General features: G+C 47.3%; 3 protein-coding genes across 4 annotated transcripts; 1 reads left to right on the top strand and 2 right to left on the bottom strand.

Annotated features, from left to right (window-relative positions):
- Positions 1 to 4,596: 4,596 nt before the first annotated feature.
- LOC101777280 (dehydration-responsive element-binding protein 1C) lies at positions 4,597 to 5,873 on the bottom strand. The gene has a single exon (XM_004964337.4). It carries the CDS (start codon positions 5,823 to 5,825, stop codon positions 5,016 to 5,018), a length of 810 nt encoding a protein of 269 aa, XP_004964394.1. The 5' UTR covers positions 5,826 to 5,873; the 3' UTR covers positions 4,597 to 5,015.
- An 8,480-nt stretch (positions 5,874 to 14,353) lies between these two features.
- Positions 14,354 to 16,407, bottom strand: LOC101776873 (protein Mpv17). The gene is made up of 6 exons (XM_004964336.4): positions 16,037 to 16,407; positions 15,514 to 15,669; positions 15,290 to 15,422; positions 15,162 to 15,201; positions 14,898 to 15,002; positions 14,354 to 14,695 (listed from the first exon to the last, which is right to left on the bottom strand). The coding sequence occupies exons 1-5, from the start codon at positions 16,316 to 16,318 to the stop codon at positions 14,915 to 14,917; spliced, it is 699 nt and encodes a 232-aa protein (XP_004964393.1). The 5' UTR covers positions 16,319 to 16,407; the 3' UTR covers positions 14,354 to 14,695; positions 14,898 to 14,914.
- A 953-nt stretch (positions 16,408 to 17,360) lies between these two features.
- On the top strand, positions 17,361 to 20,097 carry LOC101776199. 2 transcript variants are annotated; one of them, XM_004964334.3, is made up of 2 exons: positions 17,361 to 17,603; positions 17,697 to 20,097. In XM_004964334.3, exon 2 carries the CDS (start codon positions 17,698 to 17,700, stop codon positions 19,753 to 19,755), a length of 2,058 nt encoding a protein of 685 aa, XP_004964391.1. In that variant the 5' UTR covers positions 17,361 to 17,603; position 17,697; the 3' UTR covers positions 19,756 to 20,097. The 2 variants fall into 2 exon arrangements, with proteins under 2 accessions (XP_004964391.1, XP_004964392.1); XM_004964335.3 differs by having other exon boundaries at positions 17,361 to 17,608.
- Positions 20,098 to 20,454: the final 357 nt, after the last annotated feature.

Below are 20,454 nucleotides of genomic sequence, written 5' to 3'. Positions count from 1 at the left end.
TAGTTTTTACTATACATCTAAGATATACAGTTTCAAACGGAGGGGGTATGTAACCTTACATACAACTAGTTTCTTCATATATATACAAAACAAGCTGACAACCTACACTCAACATAAACAAACACCGAGTCTCACATAGAAGTTGATATATTCAGGTTTGATATCACAGTGTATTATACAATCTCGACAACTATGATGTAAATATACTAGCCCACTTGCCTAATCTCATCCTCCAAATCAAAATTAGAAAGATGAAACCTAATGATGCAAATATTGCACAAATGGCAACAACCGTGATCATTCCCCTTATATTGCTTTTCCAATTCTGCACTTCTTTTGCAGCAAGGCGAAGGTAAAGAATTTCTCCATTACCATTAGCAGCTACATTAACCAGTTCATCATGCCAGATAGAGCATCTATCTTTTCCATAGGAATATGCAGTGCAAGAGCAATTATTCAAACAAACTCGTGCACATTCAGTCCAGCTTGATGCATTTGGAATACGCTTAGAATTATGTGGCAACCTAATGCTTGGTATAGAGTAGAATGTGTCTGTGGTACCTGTACTATTTTTGTCGTTGTGACTCCCGCAATTCAATGGAGTATTTCTTGTACACCCACCTATTCTTTCCTCTACCTTCCAATCCTCAGGCGACCTTACAGAGAACCTCTTCATGCATTCACATAATGTATTTGCATTGCCAGTGCAGATTGTGAAAGGGCCAAAGACAGCGTATACGTCACACTGATATTTTGGTTCGTAGCCGAACGTCACCCAATCGTGCGAGTTCCACATGCGCGATGTCCTTTGGCCAGATACATCTAGCAGATCCTGCACAATCAAATTATTGTCCAACAAGGTGCACATGTAGTAAACCTCTTGGTCGTTGTTGACAAATGTAAAATTACAGATAGTAGGGCTTGAAATCTCCGGCATTGAGCTGAAGAACCTGAATCTACTGTTCCACCCCCCACTAGACCAATATGATAGAGAAGATTTCCATGAGGACCTACAGATTCCATCGAGACCTATATCTGAGGAATACACACCTGGAGCTTGGTCAATAGTATTCTTCCTATGTTTTGAATCGACCATAACTTTTTATTTCCGTTAGCTCTGGAGACCTATGAGTACTTGATGGAACGGAATTAAAGTCTACTTCCAATACAAAAGACCGCATGTCCGACCAATTTAGTGGAGACTGCACGGGAGTTCAGTTCGTGGTGACCTTTGAGATATCACAACTCTATAAACTCCTAAGTCCATTCACACCCACGTAGGAGGGTTGTTCCTAGTATAAATAATCCTTATATCCGAAAGATTACACAAGACTTTGATAATGAAATAGAACCCGTATTGTTCAGCTGTGTGCTAACAAATTCAGAGAGTGATCTTTACCCCTTTGCTCTTGTGATTTCCTTGAGCGAATACAGAAACGACCGCTTCGTCAGCTCCCAATCGGTGCTCCTGGTCCATTGATTCCAGGTTGTGTTGGTTGGTTCTTTGAGAGTGTGGTTGGGCGGGCGAATCCTCGATTCAGGTTGTCGATTAAAGACGATGGTTGGCTTCGAGTTTTATTTGCCAGGTTGTACTAGTTATCGCTGCTTGCAACAAGTTATCTAAGCTGTTCTACATCTAGTTATCTTGATCGGGATCCTACGTCGTGAAGATCGGGACCAAGTCTCATCAATAGTGCTGGTGTTTAGACCCGGCAACCTACCGAGGGGGTACTCGAGGTAGTGTTTTGTACGTGGGGCTTGCCGAAGACTAGGAACTCGAAGGTGAACTCGAACTCGAACACACGATTTAGACAGGTTTGGACTGCTTATGTTGCGTAATACCCTACGTCATGTGTGTTGGTTGAGTTGTATTGATTGGTCATTATTTGGAGGGGATCCCTGCCTCGCCTTATATTGTCTAGGGTAGGGTTACAGGTCGGTTGTTGTACAAAAGTACTAGTCGGATTCGACTAAGGAATCCTACTCTAATTGCTACGAGTAGTTTCTTAATCCTTGACTAGTTCTTGTTCGCCACGTAGACCACGTCGTCCTGCATTGTAGTCTCCATGTCTAATATGTCTTGGTGTACAACCTCGTACGTAGGACTGTCCAAGCCTCCCGGTAGGCTCATAGATGTATGACCGACAAATAGATCAACACTTTTTGATGCAAATGAAGCAGACACATGCTCACACATAGGGGGTGTTTGGCAGCACTCCACCTCACAAAAACCAGCTCCACACTTTCCTAGCTCCACTTCACCAACTTCAGAAAAACATGGGGCTGCTACCCGTGTTTGGCTGGTGGCAGTACTCCAGCTCCAAAAATATAAGCACTTATTGTGAATAGTCTATTGTACCCTCTATGAATGGGTCCAAATGGGTCCATGTGTATGTCTCTTCTCTTTCCTCCCACTTCTCTTCCTCTGCTCGTGCTCGAAGTAATCAGAACCCAAATCACCCAAATTTGGACGGCGCGTGGCAGTTGTGGCCATTTAGCCGTGTAGCCTGTTGAATTCTCATAGCACCGGTCAATGCATCAGCATGGCATTAGAGCACAGGCACTCTATGGTGTGAATGTCTCTTCAAGCTGTTAACCAATTACCTCAAGAAAGAAAGGGAATAACAGAGAAAGTCAATGTCAATTATACTAGCAACACGGGCTGGAGCTGCTCCGGCTGCTGGAGGATCACCAGCTGGGAGCTGCTCTGGCAATAGGAGCACCGGCACCTGCAACACGGGCGGCTGGAGGAGAATCGGCGCCTGAAGCTCGGATGGCTGGAGCACCACTGCAGCTGCAGCGCCAGATTCCGAAGCACCACCGGAAGCCGGATGCCTCATCTGGATCTCGAATGGAGCTTGCCCAATTCATGTTGATCCGTTCTTGCAGCTACCTGCAGATGCTTAGGGAGGGACGATTCGGGGTGGATTTGGGTTCTTGAAGCTGGCGAACAGGAGATTTGAGCCACACGCGAATCGGCAAAAATCGGAGGTGGCACAAGGAACAACGGCGCCATGGATTGCAGGGGTCGGGCTGCCGTGTGCCTGGTCCGTGGCTGCGAGAATGGGACGGGAGCACCGGATCGGGAGGAAAGGGGAACCGCGTCGGGAAGAAACGACCCAACGCCCCCAGCGCGGTCACCGTCGTTTCTTGAGCTTTTTCTTACGAGCGGGGGTGGCGTTGCCGCGGCCGGCTGGGGAGACGCGGCCAGCGCACCGCCGCCGGGCGGGGGCGGCGCGGTCCGATGAGCAGGGGCCGCGCGGCCGACGCAAGAAGGGAGTGGCGAGCAAGGGCGGCGTCGGCGCGGCTGATGTGGGCAGGGGGCGGCGCGGCCCGACAGGTGAGGGCGGCGCGGGCAGCACGGCGACGGCAGGCGCGGGCGGACAAGTATGTTAGTAACGAGTGGCAAAGGTAACTCCAGCTCCACGAGAAAGTCATATTTTTTTATCATCTATTGAGATATTTTAGGAAAAATGTGGATCTGACTATTTTTTAGTTGAAGGTTGTGGAGCTGAACGTGTTTGACAGATAATTTTATGAAGTCGGTGAAGTGGAGCTATTTTTTCTTAAGTGTAGTGCCGCCAAACACCTTCGTAGTCTTATTACTTTCCTTTGCTTCTTAGGGGCGCCACTCTATCCGGAATGATTAAACCCGAGTACCGTGGCTGAACAAAGTTCAGGCATGGAAAATCCTGTTGCTTGGGCTGTGACGGTCACCCAACGTGAGCGGCGGCACCCACATGCCGGGACCGGAAGTGCTGAAGATTCAGTGAATCCTACTGCCCTGCGACTGCAGCCGCCGAGGAAGCCATAAGCATGCAGGGGAACGGGATGGGTGGACAGTTTGTTCAGCAGCGGCGCCGCCCGCGCAAACGCGTCGCCAGGGCCGGTGCCCATATTCAATTCGGGGGCTTACAATACTCCCCCGTCCTAAGATGCACATCTCGCAAAGAGTCAAATATTTTTAAATTTAAATAAGAATAAAAAAATAGTATCAATATTTGTATCTTTAAATAAATTTATTAGAGAAGTTTACTCAATGCTCGATTTATTAATACTTATTATACATTATATAAATTTTTTTTGTCAAATTTAAAAAAATTTGACTTGGAGAAGTGAGACGTGCGTTTATTATTTTGGGAGGGGGAGCCGCCATCGTCTGACTGACACAACCGTCGTCCATTATTTATATACACATATATGTATATAAATATAATCACCTGCCTCTGCCTCCATGATTCCTGATCGAGTATCTTAAGCTTGAGCTCGCAACAAGCCGCACGTGCGACGGCACACACTGGAACTTGTGCTGGCTCCACCGTGGATCGTCGCCGCCCTCCGATAAGATCCTGTCTCCCTCTCGCTCGCTCGCCGGACCTAACAAGCCACGGGCACGTGAATCCACTTGCTTAACAGTTGCTTCTCTTTCTACAGCATGATATCGAGTCATCGCTAATGGCAACTGACCTCAAGTAGCATGAGCATCAGCTGTCACCATCCATCTCCAGTTCTCCGGTCTGTTGAAACTGGCTAGAAAAAAAATCTAGCTTTTTTCCGAATAAAAACAGAGATTTTTGTTAGGCAACATTGAGGGTGTGCCGAAGGATCACCATTTATCCTCTTTAATTTTAATTTAATTAGTTCAATTATTTTTCAATAGCCGTTTTAATTAATTTTAACTAAAGAGGGTCGATGGTATCCTCTTTAATTCAGTATAAAACGGCTAGGTTTTCAAAGAATAACTAAACCTATTTGTTTCCTCTTTTCTCTCAAAAAATAACTCTCGGCAGCCAGAGTTATAGTCTTCTTTATTTCCTTCACCCCAAAAGGAAGAACGGCAAAAGTGCAATTTTTTTGCATGCCCTTTTGCCGTTCCTCCTCGCTTACAAACTTGAATTCAAATTCAACATCCCTCCAAAAAAAAGAACCCCTATCAACTCAGCTTCTCCTCTTCCAATCTCCTCCTATAGTTGAGACTTTAGAGTAGCATCTGAGTTTATCCAGCTCAATCGAACTCAGTAGTAGCTCCAGAGCGTCATGTCGCTGCCGCAGCCGGCGGCACCGGCGCCGTCGTCGTCGCCGTCCGTATGCCAGCCGGTCTGCGTCCAATCGTTGCCGCCGGCAACGGCGCCGCCGCCCATCCCGTCGTAGCAGTACGGGTTGTCGAAGTCCATGTTGCCGTACATTGCCGCGTAGTCGTACGGCGCGGCGTCCTGGTGCTGGTGCATCATCGCCGTCATGGGTGCCGCCGCCGCGACGGCCGCGGACGACGATGACGAGGAGGAGGAGGCGACCGCCGCCGCGGCGTCCTGGTGGGCGGAGGCCTCGGCGAGCTCGATGGCGGCGCGTCGGATGTCCTCGGGGGTGGCGAGCGTGGCGGGGTCGACGCGGAGGAGGCGCGCGGAGTCGGCGAAGTTGAGGCAGGCGGCGCGGCCCCGGAGGGCGAGCGCGGCGACGTCATGCGCGCGCGCCGCGGCCTCGGCGGTGGCGAAGGTGCCGAGCCAGATGCGGGACTTCTTGTTGGGCTCCCGGACCTCGCAGACCCAGCGCCCCGCGGGCCCGCGCCGCCGCACGCCGCGGTACACCGGGTGGCGGGTCTCCCGGAACTTGGTCCGCCCCGCGGGGCGCTTGGGCGGCGCGGACATGACCGTGGCGTACTCCCCGCCGGCCGCCGCCTCCGGCGACTGATCCTGCTCGTCGTACCCGACGTCGGTGTACTCCATGTATCGGATCGAGTGGTGATTTCTAGAATCTTGGTGGTGGTGTTCGTGTGGCTGCTGCTTGCTGGGCGAGTGGGAACGTTTATATAGGATTTGGTGAGGCATGGATGGAGCGGGAGAAGTTTAAAGCGGGCGCGTGGCGGGAGATGGAGGTGAGCTGGAGGGGCGCGTGCTGTGGGGGGGCGTCGGGACTTGGTCGGGAGGAGGGCGTGGGGGGCGGTGGCGGGACGGCGGGGAAGCCGCGTTGGCGTCAGCATGGCGTCGGATTCCTTAACAAGGTAGGGGAAGCAGGATTGCAGGAAGCTGTGGATCGGGCCGGGGAGGGTGGAGCCCGCCGTGGCAGTGACGGAGGGCGGAGGAAGGGAGGGAGGAAGCAGCTGCGGATTGCCGGATGGGGAGTGAGGGAGCAAGCTGGCCACGTGGAGATGGCGACAGCAGCTGGCTTTTGCTTTTGGGCGGCGGAGGGAGAGGGTCCGGCGACTTCTGCTGCAGCCACTGCTACCGGCTTGACTGAATGACTGACTGGCTGACGCAGTTACTTACACTGGATTCAGGCTCGAGGAATCAGGACAGAATCTAGCACTAGGCTACCGTGGTGAGCTTTTCGGTGTGAAACGAAATGGAGCAGGGCAACTGCGGAACGATGGAGTTTGGAGTTGGATTGACCGACGTCATGTGATGGTGTTTGCATACGTCATGTGTGCTCATGTATCTTTTGACCTATCGAAAGTAATACTCCCGTTCATCCACGAACGTAAGCATTTTATGGTATTGGTTGATGACACGGTCTTTAATACACTATTTTGACCAGTAATGTCCATAAAAATAAATTATTTTGTACCAACAATATCTATAGAAATAAGCTATTTTTAAATAAAAATAGTTACGTGCTTGTTGGTTTCATGATGAATCTAGTAAAGTCATTTGTACGTAATAATTTTGTTTTAAAAAAGTAAATAGTGAAAAGGTAACGGAAGTAAAACAACGATGTGATTGCCCAAGAATAGGATTACTAGTAGCATATATTTTTTTTCGAATTGTGCGTACGATATTCATCAGCATCTCCTCATGTACCGCGATTTGCAAAAAAAAAAGTATTTTTCAAGTTTGTGTAGGAATTAGGTGGCTCCCGTTTCCTTTGTTATCGTAGAGAACCTTCACGCATTTTCTAGTAAAGGAAAGTATTGGGTACTGCTGTATAGTACGACTATGTAAGATGAGACCATTGTAGGCAGCGATGGACCCTGGACAACTTGCTGAGCGCCGAAGAGGGAGGGGCAGAAGCGCGGCAGTGAAGGGTGGAGACGGTCGTTTGCTGAGACGGGAGACGCGACGTCGTGATGGTTGTGCCGGGCGCCGCACGGGCGGAGTTGGTTGGCGCATAAAGCATGCGGCGGCAGTGGTTTCGTTTGCTTGGGTTGGTTGCCGTTGCCATGCCAGCTCGGAGACAGACGGCAAAGGGACAAACCCGTGGCGCCGCCCGCGGAAACGCGTGGTGCCCTCGATCGCTCTCCGCCGCTGCCGCCGCCGCTGCGTGGGCCGGCGGCGCGCGCACGAGAGAGAATTCTTCCTTCCCTTGCGATTGATTTCTTCGGTCTCTCAGGTGTCGCCGTCCGGACCGATTCAGCGGCGCGCGAGGTTGCGCATCCCGTTTGGATTCCGCCCTGCAGCCGTCGCTTTCTGGCCATCGGGTGCCGCTGGTACACGTGCCGAGCTCTCGCCTCTACCTGGGGGTGCCGGCCTGACACGTGGGCGTCCAGCAGGTGGGACGCCGGGAGCGGGCCGGCGTGACGTGGCCGTTGGCGTCGTCGTAGTATCTCAGTCAGTAGAGCGCGTCGTGACCCAGGATTGGGCTGTACATGATGATGGGCATCCGTCCACCATCAACCCCATGTCGCCGTTGCCGAGCGTGGTCGGTCATTGACGACGCGCGGCGCCGTCGTCGTCCACGTACACGTGCTCAGCTCACCGTAATTGATTTTGCAAGGCATCCGATGTTTTGTTCGGCCCGATCCGGCGTGTCACGTACTCACGTCACCACAAAAAACAGTGCTACTCGTATAGTAGCAGTACTAGAAATAGGGGCTCAGTAGTGTCCAGGTTGATGAGCTTTACTGAACTGATTGCCTAAAAGATGACTTGTATGCTTATCTGAAACTATGTTCCATGCATGCATATGCTTCAAAATATTGGTTGTTTCAGAGTTCTTTTGGTCATCCTGGTGTGTGCAAGAACGAATGTGTGGAATTTCCCAAACCCCATGCATGCACCCAAGTGCCTTATCCACCATATGCTTCAAAGTACAAGTAGATACACTGTCATCTATATGATCTGATAATCACGGTGCCACAGATCCTAGATTCCATATCAACTTAGCAATTTGGATATCTTATGTAAACCAGATAATAAAAGAAAAAATGTATAGCACCATCAGTTAAACTTTTGCATTTTCACATGTATTTAGCCAATTTGGGGAAAAGAACTGAATCCACATATATATCAGGAAAATGACCATGGGAATTTAGAGTGTAACAACAGTGCTTAACCGAGAATTTCCAATCAGATGTGTAGAGGGCATGCCATTCTTTGCATGGTTCAGCTCTTGCTTACTGACCTACCAGGCTACCACGCAAAAGTCAAAACAGAGTGCATCTCTATAAGACGATGTCAGGCCAAAAGCGAGGAGCACATTAGGCCACGTCAACAACAAACATCATCCGTTGATTCTGTCTTTTTTAGTCGGGCGGCCAGAACACGAGTCAGCGCGAAGGGTTCTTCAATTTTCCAGCTCCTTCGCGAATACGCGCTGCATTACTCGCGAGCTGTCATGTGGCCTGTTGCTTCATAAATCTCATGGACTATTCCCCTTCCGCAGCTCCAAAATATTCTTTCCCACGCAGCTCTAAAATATGCTTCCCATCGTCGCACAGATCAAAAGAAACTCCCTTCCTCTTAGTAAACCTCATTTTTTTTCTTCGAGAAAAGAGACTCTTCATTGATTAAGTCATGGAGGAGTTACCATCCTTGAACGCTAGTTGCTCGATACATTCAGAAATATTAGACCTGAGCAAAATAGGTCCGGCCCGAGCCCGATGGGCTAAGCCCGCCCGCACTCATTTAGGGTCGGGCGTGGCACTGATTTTTGCGGCAAAAAAAAGGGTGAGCTTGAGCCCAGCACGAATAATAAAATAAATTAAATTTCCACTAGAAAATGATGTGCGGCCCGGCCCGAGCCCAAGCTCGACCCACACCGCTGTTGAGTTAACTCGGCAAGCGTGTTGACTCAACTTATGAGCTACTGAATTTTGGCTTCTCTTTACATGTTGGAATTTAATATGTTCTATCCTTGACATATACTCTCTTGCATCTGTAATCCATGGAACTGAAACTTGATCGATCCATTTCATCCGACGTCAAGCTTCTTATACATGTATTGTTATCTGATTCTAGGATAATTAGGACCTTGGCACCATTACGTAACCAGCTTTAAACCTTCACAACAAGCTGCAAATTCAGCCTCTTCTACTGATTGACAGTCAAAAAAAGCGCGGCTAAGCTGAAATCACGACATCCCCATTGTGGTTTGTTACCATAGCACCTGTAGTACCTGCATCAACATTTAATTTCAGCCATCCTTGCTCAGGTGGATTCCATGTAGGTATTGGTCGGGCTGCTCTTGCGATCTCATTAGTCTCTTTTGCCTTCTTTGATTCACCGATGATCCGCCTACCCTGTACATCTTCGAAAAACAAATCAGAATGTTGGATTGACAAATTATTCAGCATTGGTTCAGTTACTCGGACTGAACCTGTAATAGAGAATTATGTGCCTCCATATGTGTGAGATCATTACGTATCGACAAATTTCTCAAGAGAGACAATATTAAAGCAGGCCTAGCATTCTCTGGTGTATTGTTAAGGGTGAGTAAAAACCACTCCAGTTCGATGTATTGCTATTGGAAAATTTCTAGTATAGCCCACCTTTGTCTGATTTCTATCAGAAGAGCTCTGGCACGCAGGCATCCTACTATTGCATGTGCTACATCTTCAAGCAAGTTCGCAAAATGCGCAGGTATCATCCTAAATAATATACCTTGCCTTCTTATTAGTGTTCGAAGCAAGAGCATTTAAGGCAAGTCTCCATGCAAACATACGCACTTTTGGTGGTACATCCACCTTCTAGATATTGCTCCATAGCTTCTCCCTCCTCTTTGGTTCTGTACTCGATGATATCTGGTCCTGACATTGTAGCCTTAGTGCCAATTTATATACAGACCTTACTGAGAATAATTCTGAATTTTCAAAATGCCAAGCAATTTGGTCGGGTGTTTTGTTAGTCGGAATTCTTCTTTAAAATAGCATCAGAACCCACAGGTAGGGAAATACTTCTAATAAGGCTGCGGTTTCAATCTCTATGTTCATTCTCAAATAAGTCAGAGACCCACCTGATTCTTGGCCTTCTGCATCTTGTTACCACTTTTAGAGAAAGTTCTCTAGGAATCCAATTATCCTGCCAAATCTGAATACTATGGCCATTTTCAATTCGTTGTATAATTCCTTTTTTACCAGCTCCAGCCCATACATAATGGAACGCTATGCGGGTGAAATACTGCCGCCAAATACTGTAGCCAACAAATTTTCCCTCGGGTAATATTTGACCTTTAATAGCTTTGAACACAAACTATCCGGGTATAATAACAGCCTCCATCCCTGTCGAGCAAGCAAAGCCTGGTTAAAAAGACGCAAGTCTCGAAAGCCCAATCCACCATTACTCTTTGGTTGTAGCATTGTCTCCCAAAAGCACCAATGTGTCTTCCTTCGATCATTCTCTGCACCCCACCAATAATTCCGTATAATTTGTATAAAGTCATCGCAAAGGGTGAGGGGCAATTTAGGCTCACCTGCTACATTATGAACTTGCAGCTCGCCACAAACACTGTCCATGGCATCTTGAGGGCATGCTGCTCCAAACATTATCGATTCAATCTGCCAGGGCAAGAAAAAAGTTAATTCCCTTGAGCATGTCTCGATCTGAAAATCCCAACAACGAAGCATCTCAAAAACCCGTGTCCTTGCAAATCAGGGGTCAAATACCGGTTCATTTGACGAGCTAATCAAGGTTTTGTAAAACGTTGTTGCTTCTGTTCCCAAATCTGTGGTCCCAATATTATCTGTATTCAAACAGCTATAGATGCTAGATGAAAAATAGTATTATTGTTGTGGCATGTTAGTAAGACCTGGCCTATATTTTAAGATTGTACATAACACCATTCCTCAAGTAGCACTTAAACGTTGGATTGTTAATACTTTTTTATTTCTGCGTCAAATAGATACATGGTTCTGTCTGCTCAGCACAACCCTTTCCAAGCACTGCTCTGTAAGTTTTATCTCAACATATGGATAGTTTGGCTAAACCCAACAAAGGGTGCGGCAAAGCCGCGCCAGGTTTGTAGTGTATCTCGAATCCAGCTAATCAAACAAGCCAAAGGGAATAGCATATCTACTGAAGAAAGCACGTGCAACTGCACATTCTTCTGGAACTGAAGGTTCACCAGGTGTGACTTCTCAAATCTCAATGGACGCGCGGTTGCAGACAGCATAGGCTGCTACAGCTGCAGCGACCGCCGCCACCTGCCACGCCGCTAGTGCGTTAGCCAGCGTTAACATGATAAGCAGCTAGGTCCTTCCCTCTCTGTCAAAGCCACCGCACCGAACGTCATGCGCAGGCAGCATGTCAGCTGGCTTCCTCGACGCCGAGCAATCTATTAACGCTCGTTATTGACACACTTTTATCCCTATTTATCTTCAATAATGATATAAATTTAATATCTAAACTATCGATCACACCTAATAAACTGATCATTTTCACGTATGCAACGTATTTTGGGGGATGTTGTGTTTTTTCAGAAAATTGAGCCTAAAAGTATATTTTTGGATAAAGCACTGAACGAGCATCGAACTAGACGAAGACGAAAATCAAAGGGCTAGGCCGATCGGCCTGGTACCCTTTGGCGCCCACTGGTGCCTATTTTTGACAAGCAACTTTCCAACATTACCTAGGAAATATGGTAATGACTAGCTTGGGATCAAAGAGGAATCGGAGAAGATCAAGTGGAGATTTGGAAAGTCATTAAAGATCAATCTCATCCTGAAGCTACCGACGTGCTAGGCCCACATGTAAGTGAAAAGAAGATTCCAAAGCACCTGAGTAGACTTGGAGACGAGCAGGACGTGAGAGGGCAAGAGGAAGGCCCAGGCTGATCGACCTGGATCCTCTCAGGCCGATCGGCCTGGGGTTTCCTTCGCCCCCTCACCTTCCAATTTTTACCACGCACCCTCTGGACTATAAATACCACCAAAAATCACCAAGGCCGCAGATTGGAGATGACGTACTCGACGTCAAGCAACAGAGAAGCAGAAGGAGCTTGAGGGACACCACTTCAGGGATCCGAGGGTCGTGCAGTTGTCAAGGGTTAGCGTAGACGAGCCTCTGCCGGCGTGATCACCCTGCGAGAAAGATCACGCTGGAGTTCTGGAGCTAGGAGTCACAAGATCAAAGTAGGATCCCGGTTGTGATCTTGTGATGTACAATCATTCATGGTGAAGTAATAGATCTGTTCGTGTTCTTAGCGATCTAAGTATCTCCTTCTATGATTTTATGCTCTATTGTGTTTGCTTGCTTTTCAATCTATTAATCGATGATAGATTGCTTAGGATGTTCTTGTGGTCGTGGTAACCGGATTTGCATGTCTTATCTACCAATGAGTATAACATGTTCTTTTGATCGTGCCTTTAATCTACCTATGCTGATAGAGGGGATCGTGACGGGATTTTTCTTGTGTAAGATAGGGGGTTTCGGGAGCCGGACCAGATGTGTAGATTTAAAGATACTTTTTACTAAGATCATATATGTGTTGCTTTAATATCTATGCTCAGAATTACAACATATGCATAGTCTATGTTGCTCTAGATTGATTATCTCTGCTCTATATGTTATCTATCTGTACATGTTTAGTAGATTAGATCCGAATCACTCATCAACACTAAGTCCATACTAACAATACTAGTTAAAATAGATCATGTGCTATAAGTTCCACGGATTAATAAACCTTAGGGGGGTACTCTGAGGGAAAAGCTACAACTGATCCGTGCGCTTGCGGTTCACAACTTAGCATGCTAACAGCCGTCAACACAACCACATCACTAGCAGCAGATTGGAATTTTTTTTCAAATTTTGAGCTGCAGGCATCTATGAATTCGGGAGGATAGGGAGATCAAGGAGGAGAGGATTCTAGAAAAGAAGGGAGAGAGAAGGTGCGCTGCCATCACTGATCTCCTCTTCCGGTGGTCGTCAAGCCTAACAGCGCGGCACCGTCTTGATGGCCAATTGAAGTCGCCACACACCTCAGCTCTCGGCCACGTCTCTTCAGCCGCAGACATCCCCTCCCATTGGACGGAGCACAGTGCTGGCCGAGGAAGGTGACACCGAGCCGAACGGGAGGCAACGGCCCTCCAGCCTTCGCTCACGAACCGTCTTGGCCTCGCGCCTCCTATTGGTCGGGATCGGGGTCGCGGCATGCTCGCGATTGCAGTGGCGGAGGCGAACGGCGCGAGGAGGACACCACGCGACTAGGATTTTAGATTGCTCCAGGGTATAAATATAAACCCATGAGCCTTATAACGAATAATCATCAATCAATCAATATAACCTTTCGGCACCACGCCGCCAAAACCCTAGGAGTAGGAGTAGAGTAGAAACTTGCGAGTTTCTTCTTGCGCGCAGGGCTGCATCAGTTTCGATCTCAGGTGAGCTTGTAAGTACCGTCACCTGGTCATTACGTTATCTACATCAGAACTTTCTAGGCACCGTCCAATATTCTGATCTTTTATCATGTGGCTAGTTATCGAGTTAACTTAGAATGCAAGTAGAACTTTCTAGGCTCTGTCCAATATTCTATTTATCTTCGACGTTGCTCACAGTTATCGAGTTGTTTGGTTTTATTAAGTTGCATCGTATCGATCTCTTAGTTTTATCAAGCGCTCACAGTTATCGAACGGCTTAGATCTGATTAGGTTGTCTTTATCAGCTCCTTGATCTTATTTAAGCGTTCACCAGTTATGTTCACCAGTTATCTGGTCGTACGGCTGGTTAGATCTTGCATACTTTATTTGCTTTTCATATGCTAGATCCAATAAATCTTTACTCCTACCCCTCGTATTGCTAGCCGTCGGATCCTTAATGCCAAAACGCTACTATTGAGAGCCGATGCATCGGCTGGGTATCATCCATATCTCATAGAAGCGTGATGACATTATTGAGCCGATAGGTGTGCGTACGAGCCTTTCTGCCGCAAGCTAGTCTGTTAAGTTAGCAGGTCGAAGTTAATACCCTCTTAGCCGTGTTGCCTTGTCTAAGTTCAATACATATCTCATGACATTAATTAGATCAGTTAGCTTAATCAGCTTGTAAGCGGTAGGCAAGAGGTTCTTGTTATCATGTTATAATCTTTTAGACTAACAGATTAAGGTTAATGCCCTCTCAGCCATGTTGCCTTGTCTGAGTTCAATACACGTCTCATGATATTAATTAAGATCTGTTAGTTTATCTGATCGTGCGATGATTAGCAAGGGCTCTTTTCATGACTGTTGTTCTATATTGCATCCATCTTAGCCCGTCGGCTCGTATAGCTGATGGCACACGCCATTAATGCTTCTGTTTATTTACACCGCATGATTACATTAAAATTCTAACTATTGTGGTGTTTATTAAAAGTAACGCCTGTTAATGAGCTCGAAGGCTTATCGGCTCAAGAATTTAATGTTTCCCATGTCAATTTCATGTCGAATTAACTAGCACGTCTTGCACCTTCGCGAGCTGATTTGGAGCCTGCACTGGAGTTAAGCAGATCCCCAAGTCATTCGTGTTGATCAACGCAGAAGTCTGAAGCCCAGATTTTGCGTCAATACGTACATACCCTACAAGCATCATGTCAAATTGTTCAGTGTAAATTTCCAGATAGGTAAGCAGCTGTGCACGATGAAATGCTCCATGTCAGGTGAGCACAAGAAAGATGACAGCAAATGCAGGTATTATTAGACAAGTTGTTCAAAATTTAAAATACGTAAGCCCAGCCAAGAGAAGTTTATAGGTTGGAATTTGAGTTGTGTCGAGACCAACCTGATGAGCCGGCGGTTTCATTTGTTCATAGTATTAGATAAATAGAAGTTCCAAAAAATGGAACAAGTGGACATGAAGGTAACACGAGCATGCAAAGGAATCATCCTGGCACACATAAAAACTAGCATAAGAACCAACTGCGTTGCTTCTGCTCCAATGAGGTAAGTAGCAATTAAATAGTCATCCAGTGTATTCAACCACATCCTGATTGGTCCAAGAAGTATCCGAGACAAACATTAAAAATAAGAAGCCAAATGTGCATACCCAAAGTTGACAACTGATACAGGAGTCCAAAACCTAACCCCTGCAATATCCATTACAATGTGAAATGTACCATAATATCAGTTATTTCTGTTCAAGTAGTTCAAACTGCATTTAGGCAGAAGGATTACCGTATAGAAGTGTAGGAATGGCATCATTCTGATATTTAGATGACAGCTCTGACAATTTCCCTGACCATAAGTAGTTCCAAGCAAAAACCATAACAATAACACAAGGAACAAGCACGATCTGGTTCAGTATGACCTGAAATGACAATAGTTATAAGAAAAGGTATCTTGTGAATAAAATGCTTATATAACCCAACAAATCAGTTCAGTGGAGGATGCAAGGTTACCTTAGCGGACAAATTTACAAATGTCTGCTTGGGCATGCACCGATCAAGAAACTGATACCATGCATCGGATCCTGGGCCATAAAGAAGGAATCCATAGGAAGCCATACGAAGTGCACGAAGCCAATCATGGTTCAGCAACATATCCGGTATCAGTTCCTGAAATGAGCACCTAAATAGACATCAGAATTCACAATGTGACGAATGCCAATGGACAATATTCTACCTAAAAATTTGCCACGGTAGGGCAGGACCGCACTTGCACTGCACGAGATACATACTTGTTTTCTACAACAATAGGCGCTATGGGCTATTGGGTCCTCATTCTTGCCTGGTGTTCTGGTGGCCCTACTGTCCGCTTGTCCCCGGCGGTCGTTGCTTCCTACATGCATGGCTGAGATAGTACGTACTCTAGTCTCTGCTACTTGCAAAATGCTAGATGCATGCTAATGTAAAATCGTAAATGCTTTTCCTTGTATCAGCTAACTGCATGCGATCGAGACATGAGTGAGATTGCGGGGGTGACCTTGCTGTCGGCGCTGCGTCCTCGGCGGCGGTCGACGATGCGGTCGCGGACCTGCGCGATGGTGTCTCCGGTGAAGGTGAGGCAGGCGGCCGTGACCGCCTGCCTGAAGGGGAACTCGACGGGCCAGCCGCTGCTCTGGCCGATGGACTCCGAGGAGGAGGACGAGAGCGGCTCCCGCGGGGGACCACCACGGCGGCGGCCCCGGTGGTCGTCGTTGTTGCGGCGGCGGCGGAGAGACGGGAGGTTCCACCACCAATCGCCGAAGCTCCCGATGGCCTTCATGTTCGCAAGGTGCTGAGCGCTCCAAGCCTGCGACAGAGCGGGGGGCCGCTCCCCGTTTTGTTCGGTGGATACGGAGCTTGAGGAGGGGAGGGCGGGACGCTCCGAATCCTCACAAGGTCGGTGTCTTTTTTTTTTGAAAAGCCCGGACGGAAGTCAGTGTCGCAAAGTGAGTGGGCTGGGATATCAACGTGGGCTCTTGTGGAGGTCGCATTCTTCATTAGGAAAACGTCCTGTTCATTCATCTCCCTGGGCTGCGGGCCGAATTCGTGTTTTCATTCTTAATTAGGAAAACGGCTGATTTTTTTTGGAGTTTTATAGAAAGCATATAAAGGAGTTTACAGAACAGAACCGAAAGAAACAAGAAGAAAAAGAGTGTTCAACACAAAAGACCAACACTAGCTGGAAGAAGGGACACATTGGGACCTTCCCTTCCAGCCTCTTTTCTTCAGTTCAGAGGCAGAAGGGAGCTTGTTATGAAGCATCTGCCACAGAAAAAATTTTAGGGAGTTTGCATTTCCACATAACAGAGTCTTCTTTACTCCTGACTCCTCCAAAAGTAATAAACCTATATAGAGATTTAGTAGAGAAAGGTTTAGACTTGTCTAGCATCCAGACAACTTCATCTCTCAAATGTGGGGTCAACTGTTCCTCCTGTAACAGGTCCATAAGCTTACTGCCATTCCCTCAAGTCAGAAGCTGTGAAGGATCTTCTGAAATTAGCATTCCAATTCCCAGCTTCCATGCATTCTGCTACTAGGAGTTCTGGGTTTGAACGCATCTCAAATAGGGAAGGAAATTGGATTTTAAGGGGAATATCATTAATCCAAGCATATTCCCAGAAGCGAACTCTTTGACCGTCTTTTACTTTATAAATTGCCCCCCCCCCCCCCCCCCCCCCATTTAAACAGGTGTTTCACCTTATGTAAACCTTGCCAGAATTGTGAAGTCCCTTTTTGTTTGGAACAGAAAAAGCTCCTACCTCTCAGATATTTATTAGAGTAAAAAATGGGCATATGCTTTTGAATTTTAGATTGCACCACAAGCCAAGCAAAGAATTTGTGCTTTTCTTCCGTGTGTGCTCTCCATATCCATGACCATTGGAAGGTGCTGCAAGTACCGAGCGTTTGAATGTTGTAGGATGATTTTGCCATGCACGTTCCATCAGTATTCCATCTCCGGGTGATCTGTTCTGGTTGATCATTGAATTGCACTTGTTCTACTGCATCGCATCGCAACACAAAATCAGCCATTTCTACAGCAGCGGACCATTCGCCAAAGCCCTCAAGTCCGGTTCTGATTCATGACATCCTCCCTCACCTTTTCATCACCATTCATGTTAATTTGGTCTAATTATCTCTTCTTCTCCCTCCACCTCTAGCATGGACAAGTTTGGAGTACCTGCAGTCACCGGAGAAGCCATGGGGATCAAGAATTCCACCACAACCTTTACCCAGAGCTGGGGCAGCACTCAAGGTCGGCTGGTGCGCGTGGAAGTCCTCGTCCTCTTCAGCGCCTTGATCTGGATCCTCGTCAAGTTTTTTGGCTCACGCCGGCGGCGGTACAGCCAGGGGTTCTTCCGCTTCTTCGTGTGGGTGGTGTACACGCTCTTCACCGTGCTGGGCCCCTACACCATCGGATTGCTGCAGGATGGTCCCTTCCGTGACCAGACTTTCGTCCTGTGGGGCACCATCCTCCTCTTCATCCAAGTGAGTGTCGATTCCCTCTCAGTTTACAGCATACATGACATTGAGCAGAGGAAGAGGATGCTTGTGCAGCACTTGATACAGATCATCCTTGTGCTATGGCTGATTGTGAATTGCAAAGGTCACAACAAAAGCTACACTGTAAACATCTGGCTATTCTGGATTCAGAGCGTCATTTTGACGTACACAAAGTATCAGAGTTTAAGCAACGCGAGCAAAAAAGGAGGTTTGCTGAAGCTGTCTAAAGTAGTCGCTGATTACATGATGATTGAGCATGAGCAAATACCTCGGGACTTCAACCCTGGAACCATGGAAGGGTACAAGTACATTTTCCACGGTGAAGAACAAGTAGCTTCCCTGCTTCCCACCGCACCTGAATATAGAGTTAAATTTACAGAGGCCACAAGGAGAAAATACACCGCCATTGATTCCGTGTGGCGATGGATCGAGAGAGAGAGCGCTTTCAACCAGGAAGCTAAGGAAACACTGAAGGACGTTGCGCTCTCCTTCTCACTGTTTAAATTGTTGAAGCGGAGGTTGTGCGGATACCAGATTGGTGAAGCTGGCCTCGCCAAGACATTAGATTTCGTGCTTAAAGGGCTCATCTCTGAACGAGGTAACTATGTTCGTGCTTTTGGAGTTATAGAGATGGAGTTGTCATTCCTATATGATTTCCTCTATACAAGGTTCGACACAGAGTATTCTTCGTTTAAGGGCTGGGCACTATGTTTTGTCATAATAACCGTTATTGTTTCAAATAGTATCTCAGGAGCATTTAGCAGGCACTACCATCGCAGTAGTTTGGAACAGAGAGTTCATGGAATCGATGTTACTCGCTGGGTAACCATTGTGCTGCTTATCATTGTGTGTGCATCGTATCTTGTAGCAGCTGCCACCCAAGACTGGAGGTGGGACATAGTGGACGAGCTCCATTCCAACGAACGACCCACGTGGGAGACAGGTTTGGTCGAAACTTCTAGTGTAAAACGGAAAGCAAAAAAATCATGGCAGAGAGCGCTTGGGCAGCACTCCCTGTTACTCAACTTCGACTACCACCCGAGGAATGTGCTATCGCTTCTGTCACTAGGTTTGGTCGACCCAACAAGAGAAGGACAGAAGGCTGGGGAAACGATCAAGTTGACAGATGAACTCATCGAGCGCGTCCTTTCTAGGTTCAAAAAGAGCAAGGGACAGTTACAAGATGGGCAATCGGCTCTAGCCAAAAATCAGCTGGGAAGCCAGTTCTCATGGGCCTGCACCCTGTCCACACATATACATAAGATTCTTGTATGGCACGTCGGGACGACCATCGCCATGGATGGTCACCCGGTTCCTCCAACCGGCGACCACCGTGTTGCCAAGACATTGTCGGACTACTGCGCCTACTTGGTGGCTTTTGTTCCGGACATGCTGCCCGGCCATGGCTATGACACCCAGCGCATCTTCGACGCCGTGGTTGTGGAAGCTCGGGAAAGCATCAGTGGTTGTGACAGTTTAAGCAGCCGGTGTGAGAAGCTGGTGATGGCGGTCTTGCCGAGCAACAGCAGCTGCACAATCCTGGAGCTGGGGGGCAGGCTCGGGAGGGAGCTCAGGGGCGTGGTTCCGGAGGAGCAGAGGTGGAAGGTGTTGGCTGACTTCTGGGCCGAGTTCATCCTCTTCCTCGCGCCATCAAGCAATGTTGAGATCCACACTGAGATGCTTGCCGCCGGCGGGGAGTTCATGACCCATCTCTAGGCACTGCTCACACACGCCGGCATTCTGGAGCGCCCCTCTACGACCGACGGTGCGCGAGGTAACAATGGTGCCCCTGCACATGATTTACCTGTTTGAGGGATCAAAACATTCTAGTCTGAAGCGCACTGCTAGCACTTCTGCTGGAGTGATTGGTTTGTGATGATTGCTGATTCGTCAGATTTGATGTTGATTTGTGTATGATTTGATGATTTGATGTTTTCAAATGATTGTGTATTTGTGTTGTAAGTTAGCACTTAGCAGTGTGCTGTTCGTGTAACAAAGCAGAGTTGTGTGATTCATTTACTTTATGTATATGTACTTTCTCAGCCGAAGGAGCATTCGTCGCCAATTCGTTTGCCCTGAGTTGTTCTCCACGTTGAATACCTTATTTACTACAGCTGTTGCACTATACAGCCGATAGCTAGAGTTAGAACCTCTGCCAACACATACATCAAATTTCAAGGATGATATTATAAGAATAATTTTTCGTTTTATTTTGTTGATGTCTCATTTCTTCATCTCAACAAGACCTTTTATTTGATTTCTTCCCCAATTAGTAAGCTCGAAATGGCATATTGAGTTGCCTGAGGCATTTTGGTCAACCTCCACAAGTACAGTAGATGTCTCCTTCCAAAAAAAAACAAGTAAAGATTGCAACGCAGAATTGTTCTCATTATTTTTCCCCGTTTGTTTGTGTTT

Source organism: Setaria italica, chromosome IV (assembly GCF_000263155.2).
Source record: "Setaria italica strain Yugu1 chromosome IV, Setaria_italica_v2.0, whole genome shotgun sequence".
Classification (NCBI taxonomy): domain Eukaryota; kingdom Viridiplantae; phylum Streptophyta; class Magnoliopsida; order Poales; family Poaceae; genus Setaria; species Setaria italica.
This window is presented reverse-complemented; position numbering and strand designations above follow the sequence as displayed.

Bases quoted from the DNA above. Each gene is read 5' to 3' on its own strand.
- LOC101776873 (XM_004964336.4), bottom strand. From the start codon at position 16,318: ATGAAGGCCATCGGGAGCTTCGGCGATTGGTGGTGGAACCTCCCGTCT. The intron at 15,202-15,289 runs GTAATCCTTCTG...TGGATATTGCAG, and splicing joins CATTCCTACACTTCTATACG to GGGTTAGGTTTTGGACTCCT. The intron at 15,003-15,161 runs GTATGCACATTT...TATGTGTGCCAG, and splicing joins GTATCAGTTGTCAACTTTGG to GATGATTCCTTTGCATGCTC.
- LOC101777280 (XM_004964337.4), bottom strand. From the start codon at position 5,825: ATGCCTCACCAAATCCTATATAAACGTTCCCACTCGCCCAGCAAGCAG.
- LOC101776199 (XM_004964334.3), top strand. From the start codon at position 17,698: ATGGACAAGTTTGGAGTACCTGCAGTCACCGGAGAAGCCATGGGGATC.